The following is a 19,396-nucleotide window of genomic DNA, read 5'->3' as shown; positions in this document are numbered from 1 at the left end:
ATCCTTAATATCAAGTTAAAATATTAAGCATTTCTAAGTGGCAAGCTCGAAAGAAACAGAGGTAACTTACAGAAAGGACTGAACTTTGGCATAGTTGTGCTCAAGTAAGGTAAAGTGAATGCTGGGAACATGCAATGATAGCCACAGGTTTTTCAAGCGCTAATACCAGATCAATCAACGGAAAGCACAGTTCCACTGCCTGAGGGAACAGAGCCTTGACACTCCGGGCCTGTGCAAAGAGTTTGCCTGCACCCTTTCAAGTCGGAGCTCAGCTGCATCAAGAATCTTTAAGCACTGGTGCAAAGAAGAGTTGGTGCAGTAGGTAATGATTCTCTGCACACAGTGCAGGATTTGCCCCTTTGTGAATAGTTTTTGGAGTCAGAGATGGCACACTATTAAGTTACCTCCTTTCTGTTTCACATTTTTCATCAAATTCCACCTCAAAGTAAGTTGCCCCAGGACAAAGGAAGACGGAGACCTCATGGCAATTATTTTCATAGTTGTGAGGAGATTCCATTGTCCATGTTCGCAGCACCACGGGTTGTTCTTGCTGCCAGCTTTCCATGGCCACCTGTATAATTAAATACAACAACTTTCACCTTACAGGGTACAAATGCAAAGCATTCAGTAGGAGGATTACAGCACTACATTATTTCACACTTGAGTCCATGGCTTAAAGTAGCCATATACACACATACATGTACCATAAGCACTTATCCCTCTACTTACATCACTATAAAGAATGACGCTAAATAAGATTATGAAGCATGTAGTAGAATTTTATTAACTTTTTATTTTTCCTCTTTTATCTCTCTCCTGTCTTCAATCCTTCTCCACTGTCCTATGTATTTTACAGGCTCATCATCTCAGTGTCATCATCTACTTATCTCTCCTCCTCCCATACCCAGGCTCTCAAGAAACCTTATCTTCCCTTCCTTTTTATCACCTCCAAAACCCAGTCTTTCCTATCTATTCAAGCTTTGGTTAACTATAAATCATCTCTTCTCTGGACTCCCAGTCACTCATCTCTTCCAGAATCAGTCTATCCAGAATGCTGACACTGAAACAATCTTCCTCTGTTGCCATATCAATTGCATCACTACTCCTCAAAATCTTTCACCACCTTGTTTAACTAAATCACGTGCAAGCTCTTCATTCCCACCTTCAGAACAAAAGCATATTTTCACCCTTAAATATATTTTTGCTCGTATTTTTCCTCTTACTCTCCTCCAACTCCATCCCTTGCAGTCCACTCTCCCCTTCCCTTTCTCCACTTTCATAAACTCACATACCGCAATGACTGGTGTGGTATAAGAACCAGAACAGATATACATTTCCCACTCTTGGCTCTGCGTTTCATCATGCAGCTCCATATACTTGGAAGTAGGGTCCCAACCTTGTTTCAAACTTTACAGTAACCTTTAAAAAACTTCCACTCTCTCCTTTAAACCAATGTATCCCATTAATTTTCCCAACATAGAGCTATGTGTTATATTGTAAGCTCCCAGGACACGAGTCCTCTCTTTTGTTATATATTTATGATGCAATCCACAGTATTAATTCACATTAACTTCTTAATCTAGGAAGCGATTCTATTTTTATCACATTGTGACTGACTTAAATTCTAAGTCAGTGGTTCTCAACCAGGGATATGCATACCCCTGGGGGCACACAGAGGTCTTCCAGGGAGTACATAAACTCATCTAAATAGCTACCTAGTTTTACAACAGGTTACATAAAAAGCACTAGCAAAGTCAATACAAAGTAAAATTTCATACAGAGTGACTTGTTTTATACTGTTCTATATACTATATTCTGAAATTTAAGTACAGTATTTATATTCCAATCGATTTATTTTATAATTATATGGCAAAAATGAGAAAGTAAGCAATTCTTCAGTAATAGTGAGCTGTGACACTTTTGTATTTTTATGTCTGATTTTGTAAGCAAGTAGTTTTTAAGTGAGGTGAAACTTGAGGTACACAAGACAAATCAGACTCCTGAAAGGGGTGCAATAGTCTGCAAAAGGTTGAGAACCACTGAACTAAGTGACCATAGCATTTTCATTTGATCTACAACACATTTTACGTAAGTAAATGTGATCTTTTGAAATAAGGTGATGTGAATGCATAGTCCCTTTAAGGGTAGTATGTTCTGAACAATTTTCTTACGTAACCTGGTTGCATACTTGTAGATGTGACTTCTCAGCGAAAAAACTGCTCAAAAATCACTTTAGAGAGATCCTGAAGGGACAGGAGCTCATCGGATACACTGATGGTGGGCAAAGGAGATGCAGAATTCAAAAGGTTACAGAGAATCAGAGGTGTAAAGTATCTATATCTATCTTAGGCTACCTTATTAAGACTTTCTCCAGGTTCACTACAAAGGTTCTTCAGCAGTTGTGTCAGGGTACTGAAACCCTGAAGTAGGGTACAGTGTGGAATGTCTAAAGTGCAGAAATCCAACAAGAAAGTCACCTAAGGGGGGGGGAAAAAAACAAACAACCTAAAAGTTACAAAGCCTTCTTAAATATATTCACATAGAAGGAAAATGGTAGGACATTCCAGTCATTCACCTACCAGTTGACGGGTTGCCATGGCAAAAACAGAGTTACTTAATTTTTCTACTATATATTTTCCATTGTATTGGGACAAAAGTGATTCTAAAATTGTTCTGATATTTGACAGGAACTGGCCCACATCTAAAAAAGAAAGAGAAAAACATTAGGTAATAGAAAGTTAGCCAAATGGAGGATTCACTACTGGGAGTCTGTGTTTTTACTGTGCAGCTCTAGTGGGATTGATGTTGTGCAAAATAGAGAAAGACGGGTGTTGCCCCAAAACAAGGCAGTTGGGACACAATTTTATGCACATATCCACTGCTGGCAATAGGACACTCTGTCACTAACACCACCAAAAGCACAATTCATAGAGAAGCTAGCACTGTAATCAAACTACATCTCCTTGAGCTAAAACCCCTGTTTCAATAACCCTACTCTGATTTCCTGGATTATTGTTACACTAAGGAATGAAACATGAATTATGAGCAAGGCCAGCAACTTTTAGGTATTCAGTCAGTCAATCTAAAGTGTTCAGTTAACTAGTATAAAAATAAAAACTATAGAATATAATCCAGGTTTGAATTTAGAAATAGCTCAACATTACAAAATACAAATTTAATACCACTCAACCATTACATTTATGGCCCAAGTAATTATTCAAGTAACTTTGGGATGCTGTGCTGAGACAAAGCATGCTATGGTGATATGCGCCTGAAAAATACCTACATTAATAGGTCGTACTACAGACAAAATGAGTTCAGCTTTTCTTGTGATTACCCAGATTTACCAAAACCACATGCTGCCTCAGCCAGGGGGGGGTATTACTTTTGAGGGAGATGGAGGGAAGATGCCCTAATAACGGACAATTAAAGAAAAATATCGAAAATGGAAGCCTGTAACTAAATTTTGTTTCTTCATAGGTTCAATAGCCAGTGAAATTTTTGGTTCAAATTAGTTTCTCCTGCATAACAATAATCCAACAACTTTAACCATAGTGATTACTGTAAATTGGTCCAGACGGCTCTGGGCCAAATTTTGAAATTTGTTCGGAGCACTAGAATTATAAGGATGCTTCAGATACCATGATAAGTGTCTGGAGATAAAAATGCGAATCAGCTTCTTGAGATCATATTTTAAAGTCATGTAATATTGTGTACACTAGGCACTGACTCCACTCTGGAACTTACATTTTTTAAGTATTTCTATGGCAAGACTCTTGGCTGTATTATCATTGCCCTTAAGTTGTATGTAGCACCATGAAAGGAGGCTTCCCTGTACAGACCAGAATAAGGATGACAGTACTGTGCCACTCTCTTGCTGGGCAACATCCAGCATCATCATTTCACACTGAAAAGCAATAATACAACAATGATTGTTACAATAATACAACACACAGCACTGCAGTGTGACAGATTATGCGATACACCACCCTCCTCCCCACCGCACACCACCAGCCACAAAAAAAGATGAAAAGCAAGAGACCAGTCATATATGAACTGCTAGTGATTAAAAAAATTCATAAAGAAGCAATATTTGAAAGCTGTTTCAGTAACTCAGTAAGATGAACGGCAAACAGGTGTAAGTCATTACAACTACATTGGGGGCAATCAATTAAGGCTTTCAGCACATTCTGTAACATAGGCTAATTATTTTCACATGTGAAAAGTCCTTACTTTCCCAAGCACAAGTCTTTACCCTATGGTACCATGAATGGTTCCCACCCTTCAATCTGGTTTAATTAGCTCAATTCTTTTACAGCTTCAAGGCAGTTACTATGGAACTCTATGGAAAAACTCCCTAAGGCAACCTATTCAGTATGTTGCCTTGCTTCTTAATATTAAAACGTTGTTACTGCTTAACATATAATATTTAAATTAGTGGGGGCCCGATCCTACAATCATACATAATTAATTTTACTCATATGAATAGTCCTGTTAACTACTGGCTTCAAGCTCTTCATGTGCAACATGCCTTTGAGAGCATACCACATACTTTAGAAAAGGAGAAGTGAGAACAGACAATCTCAAAAGATAGCTACCTCTCTCGCCGCCACCAACAGAAGGGTATCCATGACTGACAGCACTTGGCTGATGTCAAAGTCCTCAGAAACTTCCTTATCTGGCAACAATAAAAGTCCACCTGGATCCTGATCACTACAAAAAATAGAGCTTACTGAGTAACAGCTAATGACAGAAGTCTGAAACAGACGCCCTGTTGTGATGATAATCTGCAGAGATCATTTGCACATCATTTCTGAAGGAAAAATCAAATGTTCTATAAAATACCTCCACACTGATAAATTTAAAGATATAAACAATACCAACTGTTTACAAGGACAACAGTAGTTTGAAAAAAATTGATCAAGGATAAAACAGTAAACAATGCTGCTCAGAGACTCTGGGCAATATACCATAACCTCAGTAATTATTTTTACCCTTGGGCAATCTTTTGTTATTGCCTTTTGAGCCAGTCAATATTAGTAAGATGTATAGATTTTTATTCTCTGAAAGAGAAAGTGCATTAACAATTTTGCTGACTTGCATCTCTTTTTTCAGAAGAATGTGGAATTATTGAAAAGGATCAGTAGGATGAAGATAATCAGAGAAAAAAGTTATTTTTCAATATCAAAGAGCCTTACCTGAAGTATATACACAGGGATCTGAAGGTGAGATGCACAGATTGCTTATGTTCCTGTTCTGTGATGTTTTTCTAGGAAATGGAAGAGGTTTATGTTTAAAAAACCATTTTTTATAATAGCAAAGAATTACAAAGAATGACAGGACCAGGAAATACTTTTTGTGGACTACAGAAGGATTAGTATTTACACAACTCCAAGAGATGTTTGGTCTGCATTTTCATTATGAAAAATACCCATTTTCTGAGTTTTATCCTTGGTTTGTAAAAATGTTTTAAACAAAATTCAGTCACCATTGAAATTGGATCTGTAAGTTCTCTGCCACTAAGCAAATCTTGATTTTAAAATGGCATTTAAATCACTTTTCCTCGCATCTCCTAATTGTGTCTTTTCTAAATGCTACTGTGCTTACCCAAAATTTTATTTTTATACCATAAATGTAGTATCCCATCACACATAAGAAATCCTACAGATCCATATGCACACGCAAGAGTTAAAAAAAACACAGCACGTGAATTTTATACTGTCAGTATTCCAATAGATGCTAAATCATGAGGAAAAATAGGACATAAAATATTTTAACAGTCTTCTTTTAAGTTCTCACACAGACTTGGACACTAGAACATATGTAAAGTCACTGCATTCTGTGCCTCTGGTTTCCTCCTATATAAAATAGGGGTTATTATATGTACAAGATTTATTTGTAAAGTGAGCAGAGCCTATCACTTAAAGACCACGAATATGTAACTTCACAATGCCGTGTTCCCTGGTTAACTTTTGAGACTATAAGAGAGCCTTCCTTTGACGGCTGACATTCTAAGACAGACCATCTGAACTGAAACTACTACTTTATGGAAAGCTAAAGGCAAGCTCTCCTCATCTGGAATGAAGTGATTGTGGAGAAAAAGAGAGGAATAAACAGATACCTGCTTTCTTTTCTGCATGAAGATAAGATACCTTAGAAAATAATTCTAACAAAACCAAAAGCAATCATTTCTCATTGCATGGTTTACCATCATGGCGAAGAGCTGGTCCTGTCTGGTCTGTCTATCTGGGAAAAAGATAGCTGCTCCGTTGAGCAATGTGTTCTTAACTTCCTGCTTTAGCGTTGTCATGGATGTGAAGTTGCTATCACTCATGTCCACTACTGTTCATAAAAAAAAGGAAACTGTGTTACAATTTCAAATCAGTAACCAAGTATATATCTTTAATACACTATACAATTTCATTTCTTTTCCATGACACTAGTCTTTCCAAAGCACATAAAATACTCGTCACACACACACACGTAAGGATTGATCTTCAAGAACATTAATCTTGCAACATGCTGGGATGTAAATTTACATTGAGGTAGTCTGCTGCACAACAACTGTCCATATGGACCCTGTTAACATGCTCTAACAGTTCCTTAGTCCACTCTGATCTACCCCACTTTGATAAGGGAGTAGGATCAAAAGGCGCAGTGAGGAACTATTAGTGTGTATCAGCAGAGTCCACATGGACAGCACACTCAAAAAGGACAGATTTCAACCCAGCTTACTGCAAACTAAATGTTACTTAAGGCTTGTCTACACAAACATGTGAGAAAGCCTTTTGAATTCTAGCAAGAAAGATCTTATGACGAGAAGACCTCTGATTCAAATGACTTGATTCACTTCAAGACCTTCAATGTTATATTTATTTATAAGACCAACTATCAAAACTGGGGGGGGGACGGACTTCCGAAACGTACCACACTCAGTACAAAGTCATTCATCTATTCCTTGTTTTTCATAATTTCTTACTACGTATACTAGTTACTGAAAACATTGTTCTTAAATATATAAGGCAAAATACTGGCTCCAAAGAAATCTATGATAATATTCCCATCGACTTCAATGAGGCCAGGATTTCACTTGTACTTTTCCGACCATGTGGATTCATTCTAGCACAGTGATGAGGTTAGAAACACTCAATATAAACCAATCTAATCCTTCTACTTATTCCAATACTGAAGTCAAAGGACCAAATTCTCCACTGGTGCAAGTAGATACAGCTCCACTGAAATAAAATTTGCCATTGCAACCACTTTCAGGCAACATATTAACAGGACAGATTCAAGATCACTTCTTCAGAGGCTCAAAGAAAGTACAGAAGCAAGCTCTCAGCTAAACCCATTGATCTAAAATAGCAATAAAGCACAACAATCTGAAACAGCAGCTGGCTTGGGTTTTGGAAAAAAAAATTTCCAAGTTCACACTAGTATAAACTCCTTCTTTAAAACAAAACAATAATAACAAAGTTAGTAAGTGACAGCATAATATTAACGAACCTTCACACAAATGCTTGTAGAGCTGTACTGCAGCTTCTGTTTGGCCAGAAGTTTTGCTTTGAGAAACTTCCTGAGATTTAATAGATTTATTGTTTCCAGTAAGTACAGAGAAGCAGCTTTGAAGAAGCTGCAGTAGCACAGTCTGGGCAGAGAGACACTCTTCCCTTGGGCTAAAAGGAAAACAAAAAAACAAACAGGAGAAAAATCTTCACAGGAAGAGCTCATTTCCAGCACACAGTGCTATGCTAAAGCAAGCATCACTGTCTCTATTCTACGAGACACTGACACTAAGACAGGGGTGAGCAAACTTTTTGGCCCGAGCGCCACATTGGGGTGCAAAACGGTATGGAGAGCTGGGTATGGAGAGCTGGGTAGGGAAGGCTGTGCCTCCCCAAACAGCCTAGCCTCTGCCCCCTATCCGCCCCCTCCCACTTCCTGCCCCTTGACTGCCCCCCTCAGAACCCCTGACCCATCCAACCCCCCTGCTCCCGGGACCCTCTGCCCCTAACCCCCCCGTGCCCCTGCTCCCTGTCCCCTGACTGCCCCGACCCTTATCCACGGCCCCCGGCGCCCCTGCTCCCTGTCCCCTGACTGCCCCGACCCTTATCCACGCTCCCTCCCCCCCACCGCTCCCTGTCCCCTGACTGCCCCGACCCTTATCCACGCTCCCTCCCCCCCACCGCTCCCTGTCCCCTGACTGCCCCGACCCTTATCCACGCTCCCTCCCCCCCACCGCTCCCTGTCCCCTGACTGCCCCGACCCTTATCCACGCTCCCTCCCCCCCACCGCTCCCTGTCCCCTGACTGCCCCGACCCTTATCCACGCTCCCTCCCCCCCACCGCTCCCTGTCCCCTGACTGCCCCGACCCTTATCCACGCTCCCTCCCCCCCACCGCTCCCTGTCCCCTGACTGCCCCGACCCTTATCCACGCTCCCTCCCCCCCACCGCTCCCTGTCCCCTGACTGCCCCGACCCTTATCCACGCTCCCTCCCCCCCACCGCTCCCTGTCCCCTGACTGCCCCGACCCTTATCCACGCTCCCTCCCCCCCACCGCTCCCTGTCCCCTGACTGCCCCGACCCTTATCCACGCTCCCTCCCCCCCACCGCTCCCTGTCCCCTGACTGCCCCGACCCTTATCCACGCTCCCTCCCCCCCACCGCTCCCTGTCCCCTGACTGCCCCGACCCTTATCCACGCTCCCTCCCCCCCACCGCTCCCTCCCGGGACCCCCGTCCCATCCACGCTCCCTCCCCCCCACCGCTCCCTCCCGGGACCCCCGTCCCATCCACGCTCCCTCCCCCCCACCGCTCCCTCCCGGGACCCCCGTCCCATCCACGCTCCCTCCCCCCCACCGCTCCCTCCCGGGACCCCCGTCCCATCCACGCTCCCTCCCCCCCACCGCTCCCTCCCGGGACCCCCGTCCCTAACTACCTCCCCCCCAGGACCCCACCTCCTATCCAACCCCCCCTGCTCCCTGTTCCTACCCGACCCCCTGGGACTCCACCCCCTATCCAGCCCCCATGCTCTCTGTCTCCTGACCCCCCCCCGAACCTCTGCCCCATCCAATCGCCCCCTGTCCTCAGACTGCCCCCCGGGACCTCCTGCCCCTTATCCGACCCACCCTCCCCACCACCCCCTTACCATGCTGCTCAGAGCCGCAGGACAGGCTTATTGGAAAGTCTGGGAGGTGGGCGGGCACGCACATGCCATGCTGCCTGCGCAGCAACAACATAACTGTAGGGGAGGGGCCGGGGACCAGCCTCCCCGGCTGGGAGCTCAGGGGCCGGGCAGGACGGTCCTGCAGGCCAGATGTGGCCCACAGGCCGTAGTTTGCCCACCTCTGCACTAAGAGATCCTCTGAGTAAAGAAAACACAGCCCAGAACTCAAAAAGAACAACCCCTAACACCTAAACAGGAATCAAACTCACTGTACCGGAACTTAAAGGTTACAAACATCATTAATGTTATATCTAAAAAAACCAGACAAAAAACAGAGAGAAGGGAAAATATCGACTACTTCAGCTTAATGGCAGAAAACATCAGCTGAATAAAATGCACTTTTTGTAAACATATTTATGGCTAACTTTGTGATGGAGGAGGGCCCTACTTTTGGTGTAGTTTATTGTAAAAATTCCAGAAAAGCTGCAAGTCAAGGCCTGTGAAGTCCAAGAATGATCTGTACTTTAATCCACTTTCTTTTTGATGAACCTAAAAGAGGCAAAGAACATATAGGATTAAAGAATTCACTCTACACAATGCATGTTTACAAAAACACAGTGAAAACTGCAACATATGGGAGTATGAAAGAAATATCAAGCTGCATCTGAAATGCCACTGCAGCTCAGGACACAACATGGTCAGACTCCCATTAGGATGAACCAACTAGATCTTCTTTTTGTTGAGTCAGACTTACAATTTTCACTTCCTTTTGTACGTTTCAACTTTCTCACAGACCTATCTCACTCAAATAGTGGAGAACAAGTTCTAGTCTATACACCTGTTATAATCCTCCTGTATGCTTCCAAGAGATGCAGCAGGGCTATTTAAAAGGCTGCACAACTTTTATATATGTTGCATTAATCACACTAAGCACTTTATCATAATGTGTGAGATATGGAAATGCAGTTCAGTTCTGGTTTCCCTAAAGAAGACATATTCCTAACTTAAAGTGCCCTCTTAGAAGGCATCATAGTATACTAAAAGTCATTTTCCAGACACTTCAAGTTTCATGACTTGCATATTATTACCACTGAATGTAGTTTCAGCTTGCTTCTTTGGCCACTACATTATTTTATAATGCCTCTTAGGTTTATCTTTAGTGTACCACCATTTATTTTTGTAACATGACCACATGCTTTAAAGAAGTAAACAAATGTGGAGAGAAACATACCAGGTCCTGTGCAACTTGTTGGATGAAATGAAGCGTCTTCAGGAGAAGGGTTGTTCCACAAATGCCATCATCTGTTGCTTTGCATTTCAGACAGTTCATGCTTCTGTTGGGCTCCCCTACCACAGGCCGAAGATACCCCAGAACATTCAGGCCTTGAACTCCTAGGCGCTCTGCTGTGTCTTGCCTTGTGCACAAGAACTTCACCATTAAATACTGGATAGAGACATAAAAATAGCACAAGTGCTGTTCATAAATCCTGATTTCAAGAGTCTCACATCTTGTGCAGGTTATGTGTATTTTCCTCCATACTTTGCTTGCCCATGCAGCACCGCTTCATTATTAAAGGCCAACATTAGCAAAATCCACAGTTAGAACAGCATTACAGAATACCAAGGTTTTATATGAGCTACATACTAGGAGGTTCTGTGACTGCCATGTTCACCTGCAAACTCAGTCATTTCATTACCAATCTAACTCATTTTGTAAACCGTGTTCTATTTCTTAATCTTATAGCGCCAGGTTTCCTTGCAAGTGGAAAATCATTAGCTTAATATAAAAACCAAGTAGAGGATAAACTTTCAATGTAAATTATATTTATTTAATTTATATAAATAATATACACACATATACATATACACATGCACACACATTTAACTTGCAATTCTTTCCACATTAGTATAAAGAACCTGAAGCCGAGAGTATCCATTAAGGAATGCATCCCCAGAGTCCAAAAGGTATTTTTTTAATCCTGTTATCACAAAATTTGGGGAACGAATATGTACAGTACATGCATAACAGTTTAGACAGCTACTGAATAAGGAAATGGCATGTTCCGGATTCCATTATGCAATGAGGACTTTTCACTTTTGTCCCTGGGCAGGCACCTCTGGTATTTTCTCCCCCCTGGAAGAAGAGATTTGGGATCCTGAAACCAAATTAAAATTGAACCCAAAACAACTGGAAGACAACAAGTTTCACTTTTAATTGCTGCAAATTAAGATGTTGAGTAGTGCAGTACTCAATTAGTTCCATTCAAATCCATGGAATTACTCAAGGAACAAGGTGCTACTTATCATGAATAAGGGTTGCAGAATCTAGTCTTTATTCTGTAGTAATTAAAAGTGAGCAAATTAGAATACAGAAGAACTGTGATTGCACAGCTTGTTTCATGTTCTAATCATTAGGCTTACAGTGGAACTCATCCTCTTGACACAATAAAGTGAGTGGAAACTTTCTATACTTTTTAGACAGTAATGTCCATGCTAAATATATATAAACTGTGGCCTTAGCACACATGGCTTTCACTGACTTTTTAGCTCTAGTCAAGGCCTCTTCTTGGGTAACAGAAACCAGATAATTATTTAGCTGGTCTTCAAGAAAGCAGGAAGATAATCATTTCCTCATTCACACCTGAGTCAGTCTGTTCTAATTATTTCTTACTTGGGAAATTCTGCACTGCTGCATTTTGATAGCCACTTCATCCCAATCTTCTTCCATCTCAAACCAGCCAACAGGATCATCCTCTCCCAGCTCATCACATGAACAATCATTTCTGCAGATAAAAGCAGATTAACCAAAGTTATAATTAAAAAAACATAGGGATTGCCCCACTGCTATGTTACCCAACTATTTTTACCTGTTAGAAAAATTAAAGATTCAGGAAAAGGCAGCAGAAACATTTTACATGCACAGACTCCAGCAAATGCATATCTGCCATAAATTTATTTTATTTTTAAAGTCAATAATTTTATAGCATACTTGTAGAGAAAGGCAACAATACAGCTACTAGGAATCAGCACTCTGTATAGACACAGCGTCTCAAAAACATCAAATTGAGATTTTCATTCAGACTGGGCTGATCATGATTAAGTTTTAAATGTAGACCTTTAGGTGATCAGAGGCAAGTGACTTTATTTGCAGCTACAGCAGAAGGCACAAAGAAATATTACTTAAAGACTACTTCTCCCACCTCATCCACACTCTGAATTTCATAACAGGGTAGAAAAGGTTTGCTGCAACATTAATCTTAAAAAATTTTCATTGCCACCCTGCCCACCTTTACCTGTTTTTTAAAAATTGCCTGAATTCTTGTAGCTTCCACTTGTCATAGCTTTCAAATTTTTTAAAATGTTCCTCTGCATGAAATTTTTCTGAAGAGCTGTTATAAGCAAACACCAACCCACACTGGGCTCCAATAGCACCTTTCCGAACCTGAAAGGAGAATGTAATGCTAGAGCAACACAGAGAAAATGAGGATAATGACAAAACAATGTTTCTCCTTGTAAGGAAGAGTTACTCAAATCGAACCAGAGACTGGCAAAATTGATCTGTGATTCTTTGGAATCATATTATGTATTTATTTAAAGGAACATGACACAGAAAACGGTTACCCATCTTCTCGTAACTCTTGTTCTTCGAGATGTGATGCTCATGTCCATTCCAATCAGGTGTGTGCGCACGCACATGCACGATGGCCGGAAGATTTTTCCTTAGCAGCATCCGTCAGGTCGGCCTGGGCACCCTATGGAGTCACGCCCTTATGGCGCCTAATGTACAGCCCTGCCAATCCGTCACCTGTTCAGTTCCTTCTTGCCAGCTACTCCGACAGAGGGGTAGGAGGGCGGGTATTGGAATGGATATGAACACCACATCTCGAAGAACAACAGTTACGAGAAGGTGAGTAACCGTTTTTTCTTCTTTGAGTGCTTGTTCATGTTGATTCCAATCAGGTGACTCCCAAGCAAAATTAGGAGGCGGTGTGGTAAGACCTGTCCACTGACGGGAGTACTGCTCTACCAAAGGCTGCATCATCTCTGGCCTGTCTAGTAATTCCATAGTGTGCGGTGAAAGTGTGTATCAATGACCAGGTCGCTGCCCTGCAGATTTCCTGGGTAGGGACTTGGACCAGGAAGGCTGTTGATGAAGCTTGTGCTCTTGTAGAGTGCACCATTATCGGGGGCGCTGGGAGCCCTGCTAGAATATAGCACTCGGTAATGCAGGCCACAATCCATGATGAAATGCGCTGTGCCGAAACAGGCTGGCCCTTCGTTCTGTCCAGTACTGCGACAAAAAGCTGTACCAACTTCCTGAACGGTTTCGTCCTTTCTATGTAAAAGGCCAGCACTCTGAGGATGTTGTGAGCATGGAGTCTCTACTCCCTGCTACTTGCATGAGACTTGGGGTAAAACACTGGGAGGAAAAATGTCCTGGTTGATGTGGAACTGCAATACCACCTTTGGGAGGAAGGCCAGATGGGGTCTGAGCTGCACCTTGCCCTTAAAAAAACACTGTGTAGGGCAGCTCTGACGTTAGAGCCCTAAGCTCAGACACCCTCCGGGCTGAAGTTATCGCCACCAAGAACACGACCTTGTAGGAGAGGTAGAGCAGGGAGCATGTTGCTAGAGGCTAAAAGGGATTTCCCATAAGCTTAGAGAGGACCAGGTTAAGGTCCCAAGCAGGAACCGGTTGGCGGATGTGGGGGTACAACTTGTCAAGGCCCTTCAGGAAGCAACTGATCAGGGGGTTAGTGAAAACTGAGCGGCCCTGTACCCCTGGGTGGAAAGCTGAGATGGCACCCAGGTGTACTCTTATAGAAGACAAGGAGAGACCTTCTTGCTTTAGGTGGAAAAGATAATCCAAAATCTGGGGCACTGAGGCTAGCGCTGGGGGAAAGTCGCGCTGAGTTGACCAGATTGAAAATATCTTCCACTTGGCCAAGTACGTGGTTTTAATGGAGGGTTTCCTGCTTCCCAGGAGAACCTGTCTGACTTGTTCTGATTCAGCCATAGAGCCTCCATGCTGTGAGATGTAGCGACTGCAGGTTTGGGTGCTGGAGCTGCCCATGATCCTGCATGAGAAGGTCCGGGAAAAGCGGCAGGGTCGCTGAAGGCGCGGGGTGCTCCGCGTCGAGGACGACACCATCGGGTTTGGATCTCTCAAGCCCATATCAGAGTGGGGGCGCAAGGCTGCCTCCATGAGGATCACCTTCAGCCGCGGTTCCCAGTCTTTAAGTTCTCTGGCAGAACTCGTGGCAGATCTTGCAACGATCTTTCTGATCAGTCTTCTCCGGGCACTGAAGACACGATGAGTGGGGATCACTCTTAGGCATGCACTTGGCGCAAGCCACACAGTTCTTAAATCCCATGCCACGACACCGGGGCCGGAATGGGGGGAACCGCCAACAACTATGCTATACTAAACTTTAAACTGGTACTACTAACAACTAACTATAACAGAATGACAAAGAATGACAAATGACAGAATGTCAAAGAAAACTTGCTGAGCAAGAGCCAAGGGAAGTTCCAGCCACTGTCCCTGGTGGTAAGAAGGAACTGAAGGGGTGGTGGGTCAGCAGGGCTATATATTAGGTGCCATAAGGGCACAACTCCAGGGGGCACCCAGGCCGACCCAACGGATGCTGCTAAGGGAAAATCTTCCAGCCATCATTTACGTACCCGCCTGATTGGAATAGACATGAACAAGCACTTGAAGAAGAAATGTTTCAGAAAGATTAAACATCTCTGAAAGAATAAGGATCAAATTCACAGCGAAGTTTCATTTTAGCCACCATCTCGCCTGGAGCCAAGCAAGAAATAAGAACCTCCAACTTAACTTTGAGTCAATTTGCTTTTCTGCTGTTTTATACAAAAAGTGGTGGCAAATTTTTTTTTTTTTTTAAATTATAACCAGGTATCATTGCACTATAATTTTTAAACAGTTGAGATATTGGCCTCTCCTCCATCCCCAACTGATGAGAACGTATAAGCACAAGAGTCTAGTCAACCTCAATTCAGGTGGGCACTACAAAGCATGTATACATGCTTTGGTAAAGTAAGCTACAGGTTTTTTTAAAAAGCTAATAAAAAAAATTAAACAATGGAAAAGCAAGCTGTAGAAACCTCATCACAGCTTCTGTCCTGCTATGAGATTCTACCAACGTTTGGGGCATAAGATTTTAATTCCACACCAAAGTAATGTTGCTGTTTAAATACATGGCAAGCATTATACTACGTGCACAAGAACTAGAAATACCTCATTGGCCTGAATAAGATATAGACAAAAGCAACATAAAATAGACGGAATGCTCTACAGAGTACACTTGTGGCAGCATTCTGTAACCAGATGAAATTTCTATTTTCCTTTTTCTGCAGTTTCCTGTGACTCATGCAAACACAAAACAAAACCCAAACTGCTGTCACTCCATGAGGCGGCTCAAATTTCTTGCAAATTAATCACAAAGCTGTACATTCAATCAAAGGTGAATAATTGTCTAAATTCCACCACCAAGAAAAAAGCATTAATCCAAGAATCTGCTCGAATAATGCAAACAAGTTCCTTACCTTTATTTTAATTTGTGTCACCTGGAATGTAGATTCAGTTCCTGCAGAAAGAATGATACTTGCTCTGGTCTTTCCAGTCTCAGTAAGGAAACCTAAAGGAACAATGAAAATAGGATGAGGTTTAGAGGACTGTCACCTTAAAGTAAATGGATACAGAATTATAATGAGAGGAGTAAAACAAAACCCAGCATTCTGTTCTATAACAAAGATTCAGCCAGTGAATGAGACTTGAGAGTCCAAATGAAATAGTAAATTATAATGCTGGCATTCGTAATTCTGCTTATAAAAGATGATGCTCTATCAAAAGGTGTCCATACAACACAGTGTTGTGTTAGTATATCCTTCCTCAGGACCCTGTCTTCACAGCCACAGTCTCTCCTGGGACTGTACTATTAGTAACAGGAAAATTCTTACAACTGCTAAGTTTAGTGAGAAGTCACTCCCATTGAATGTTACTGGGATCACTGAATGACCGTGTTTACTTATCTAAATGACAGTTTTTCTGAAGCCAGAATAACACTGTCAAGACCATTCTACCTCCTCCCTTTCCTCTTAAATGAAAGAAAAACCTCAGAAGAACATGAGCTATAAATCACTCCTTTTGTTACAATATCCTGAATTTTAATCTGTGGCATCAAGAGCAAAATACCAGGACAATGTTACCTGTTTACTTCAGCGAGAAGCTGAAGAAACAAAACTTTTCAATGCAAACACCCCCAAACTTTGACTGCAAACTACCCAAGAAAGACAAACCAATTTCCAGTGTGCATGCCACCTCTGCAATGCACAACTTACATGCCCCCCAGTATGTTGTGTGCTAAGCCCCTCAAAAGGTGTTTTAGAGAAGTGCACGTTGCTTTGACTTGCAGAGCCATTATTTACTGCCTCATTTATACTGTTATTTCTGATTTTTAAGAATATTTTGACTAAGAGACATCAACAATTAAAAGGATTGTTGACTCTTGAAAGCAAATATTCAGCCACCCAAGGATATTCTATATCATATTCTCTTCCATCCCTCCATCAGTGTTTGGGAAGCCCCTAGTGATTCAGAGCAAAATGCTGCTCTGCTATGCAATTCTTCACACCAGCCTGCTATTCACTTTCAGCCAATGCACCAATAACCCGACCTAAGATACCAAACTTGTTTTACAAAAAGAAAAGGAGTACTTGTGACGCCTCAGAGACTAACCAATTTATTTGAGCATAAGCTTTCGTGAGCTACAGCTCACTTCATCGGATGCATACTGTGGAAAATACAGAAGATGTTCTTATACATACAAACCATGAAAAAAATGGGTGTTTACCACTACAAAAGGTTTTCTCTCCCCCCACCCCACTTTCCTGCTGGTAATAGCCTTTTGCACAGTATGCATCCGATGAAGTGAGCTGTAGCTCAAATAAATTGGTTAGTCTCTAAGGTGCCACAAGTACTCCTTTTCTTTTTGTAAAACAAGTTTGGTATCTTAGGTCGGGTTATTGGTGCATTGGCTGAAAGTGAATAGCAAGCTGGTGTGAAGAAGTGCACAGCAGAGCAGCATTTTGCTCTGAATCACTAGGGGCTTCCCAAACACTGATGGAGGGATGGAAGAGAAAATGATATAGAATATCCTTGGGTGGCTGAATATTTGCTTTCAAGAGTCAACAATCCTTTAATTGTTGATGTCTCTTAGTCAAAATATTCTTAAAAATCAGAAACAACAGTATAAATGAGGCAGTAAATAATTACCAGCAGGAGAGCGGGGTGGGGGGAGAGAAAACCTTTTGTAGTGGTAAATGCCCATTTTTTCATGGTTTGTATGTATAAGAACATCTTCTGTATTTTCCACAGTATGCATCCGATGAAGTGACCTGTAGCTCACGAAAGCTTATGCTCAAATAAATTGGTTAGTCTCTGAGGCGTCACAAGTACTCCTTTTCTTTTTGCGAATACAGACCAACACGGCTGTTACTCTGAAACTTGTTTTAGGAGAAGGAACAGTTCCTAAGAGAAATTCCCTGCGAGTGAGAATTACAATTTAGAAGCGCTATGTCCAACGTAGTTCCTTTTTTCTAGCTGTCAAGCAGTGTGAAAATGTACAGATCTGAACCACTACAAGAAACCATAAACAAAAGACTATACACTTACCATCCCCTGTCCATGGCTCAACCAGGAGGTTTTCAGGCCCTGATTTATCTTCCTTTCCTTTTACGTCACATGCCTGAAGGGTCAGCTGTAGCGGCTTTCCTGAACAAGCAAATCAACAGGTTTATCAGAACTATAAAACAAACAATATAGAGCCTGTTTGCCAATGGCATTCTAAATTCTTTACACAGAGAGAAGGTAAAAAATTAAGAAAAAAAATTAGAGAATCACACCACCACAGGATCTTTTTACCTTGTATAAAGGAAACAAATGCAAAATCCATGTTACTGCAACATTACAGTTGAAATTTTAAGTGTACAAAGACAAGAAATTAAGAATTGTTACAGCTGAAGGACCCATAACTGTCAAAATACACACATTTTGAATTAAAGAGTTCACAGCCCATGAAATAATACTAAATACCACTTTTATTATGAGGAGCCAGAGTTACAGTTGCTGTGGGAAACAGAAGTGACTTTCCAGAATTCTGAGCATAATGTTGTAGTAACAATATTTTATGCATAACATATTTACATTTGTCACACACCAGAACCAGCGGTTGAGTCTGGTAAATGTATTTCTCTACATTAGGTTCACACCCACATGCCTGCTACGAATGTCCAGTAATTCAGGACTGGAAAAAAATGGTTAAAGTGATACCATCAACCTGAGATGAAGTCATTTTTAAAAAACTGATTAAAAATTATTTTTGGTACTACACCTGTTACTAAGTCTGCATGCTAATTTTGGTTTTGCAATCACATTTTCCTATTTAAAAATTTTTTTCCTATGTTGCTGAGTGAAAATCCAAACAAACAAACAAAATGGAACCTGACTACACAGAAGGAAATGGTGATATTGACCATACACAAAATACTGTTGAATGAGCAAAGTATACAAACTGAAAACTCCAAAAAAAACAAAAAACCATCACTTTCAGTCATATTAACCTTATTTGTAGCTACAGAGGCTAAAACATGTCTGACAGAAGTAAAGCTTAAGTTGATACCCACAGAAAGACATTTTACTGCCTTATGCTAGACCAGGTTCATATTTAAACCTACAAACAACATCCAGACAAGTTTATTTATTGAAAGCGAAAACAAAAGAATTAGACCTAGGTCTGAGTTACACTACATGATACAGCTATGACAAAAACATTAACAAAAATTAAAAATGTCATTCTACTCTCAGTAAAACTGGACAGAAAAAAATTCAGGAACTTTTTGTAGGAAGAAAAAGACTAATACCACTAGATAAACTTAATAAAGATGCAAACACCTTTACTATTTTACTAAAGAGCCAACTGCCCATGCAGTTCTTGAGCGCAGGATTACAGAATTCCTTCTCCAAGGTGACATCACCTTTGGTTCTTGGAAGGATCACAAGGATCTCAAATTCTACTGCTAGCACTGCTCTGATGCAAGTACTGTTTTAGGAGACATACCTTTCTTTTCAGCTTGGTAATATTCATTAAAATAAAATCCTTTTATACCCTGATTAAAAGATCAAACAACCACTTTACAAACAAAGACAA

General features: G+C 41.4%; 1 protein-coding gene across 5 annotated transcripts in view; it reads right to left on the bottom strand.

The window, feature by feature from the left end:
• The window catches only part of ZZEF1 (zinc finger ZZ-type and EF-hand domain containing 1), an 82,317-nt gene that overhangs the window by 44,578 nt on the left and 18,343 nt on the right, over positions 1-19,396 (bottom strand). For all 5 annotated transcript variants that reach the window (XM_073316182.1, XM_073316184.1, XM_073316186.1 and 2 more), the window contains exons 9-22: positions 17,863-17,961; positions 15,735-15,826; positions 12,458-12,606; positions 11,836-11,947; positions 10,396-10,608; positions 9,613-9,713; positions 7,507-7,676; positions 6,209-6,342; positions 5,199-5,269; positions 4,599-4,713; positions 3,748-3,907; positions 2,580-2,701; positions 2,355-2,477; positions 405-571 (exon numbers count right to left, since the gene is read on the bottom strand). In XM_073316182.1, the coding sequence (XP_073172283.1) occupies positions 405-571; positions 2,355-2,477; positions 2,580-2,701; positions 3,748-3,907; positions 4,599-4,713; positions 5,199-5,269; positions 6,209-6,342; positions 7,507-7,676; positions 9,613-9,713; positions 10,396-10,608; positions 11,836-11,947; positions 12,458-12,606; positions 15,735-15,826; positions 17,863-17,961 (1,828 nt within the window). The remainder of the gene's footprint in view (positions 1-404; positions 572-2,354; positions 2,478-2,579; positions 2,702-3,747; positions 3,908-4,598; positions 4,714-5,198; positions 5,270-6,208; positions 6,343-7,506; positions 7,677-9,612; positions 9,714-10,395; positions 10,609-11,835; positions 11,948-12,457; positions 12,607-15,734; positions 15,827-17,862; positions 17,962-19,396) is intronic.

The sequence above is a fragment of the Lepidochelys kempii genome, chromosome 17, assembly GCF_965140265.1.
Source record: "Lepidochelys kempii isolate rLepKem1 chromosome 17, rLepKem1.hap2, whole genome shotgun sequence".
Classification (NCBI taxonomy): Eukaryota; Metazoa; Chordata; order Testudines; family Cheloniidae; genus Lepidochelys; species Lepidochelys kempii.
Note: the sequence above shows the minus strand (reverse complement) of the source record. Positions and strands in the feature narration are given on the sequence as shown.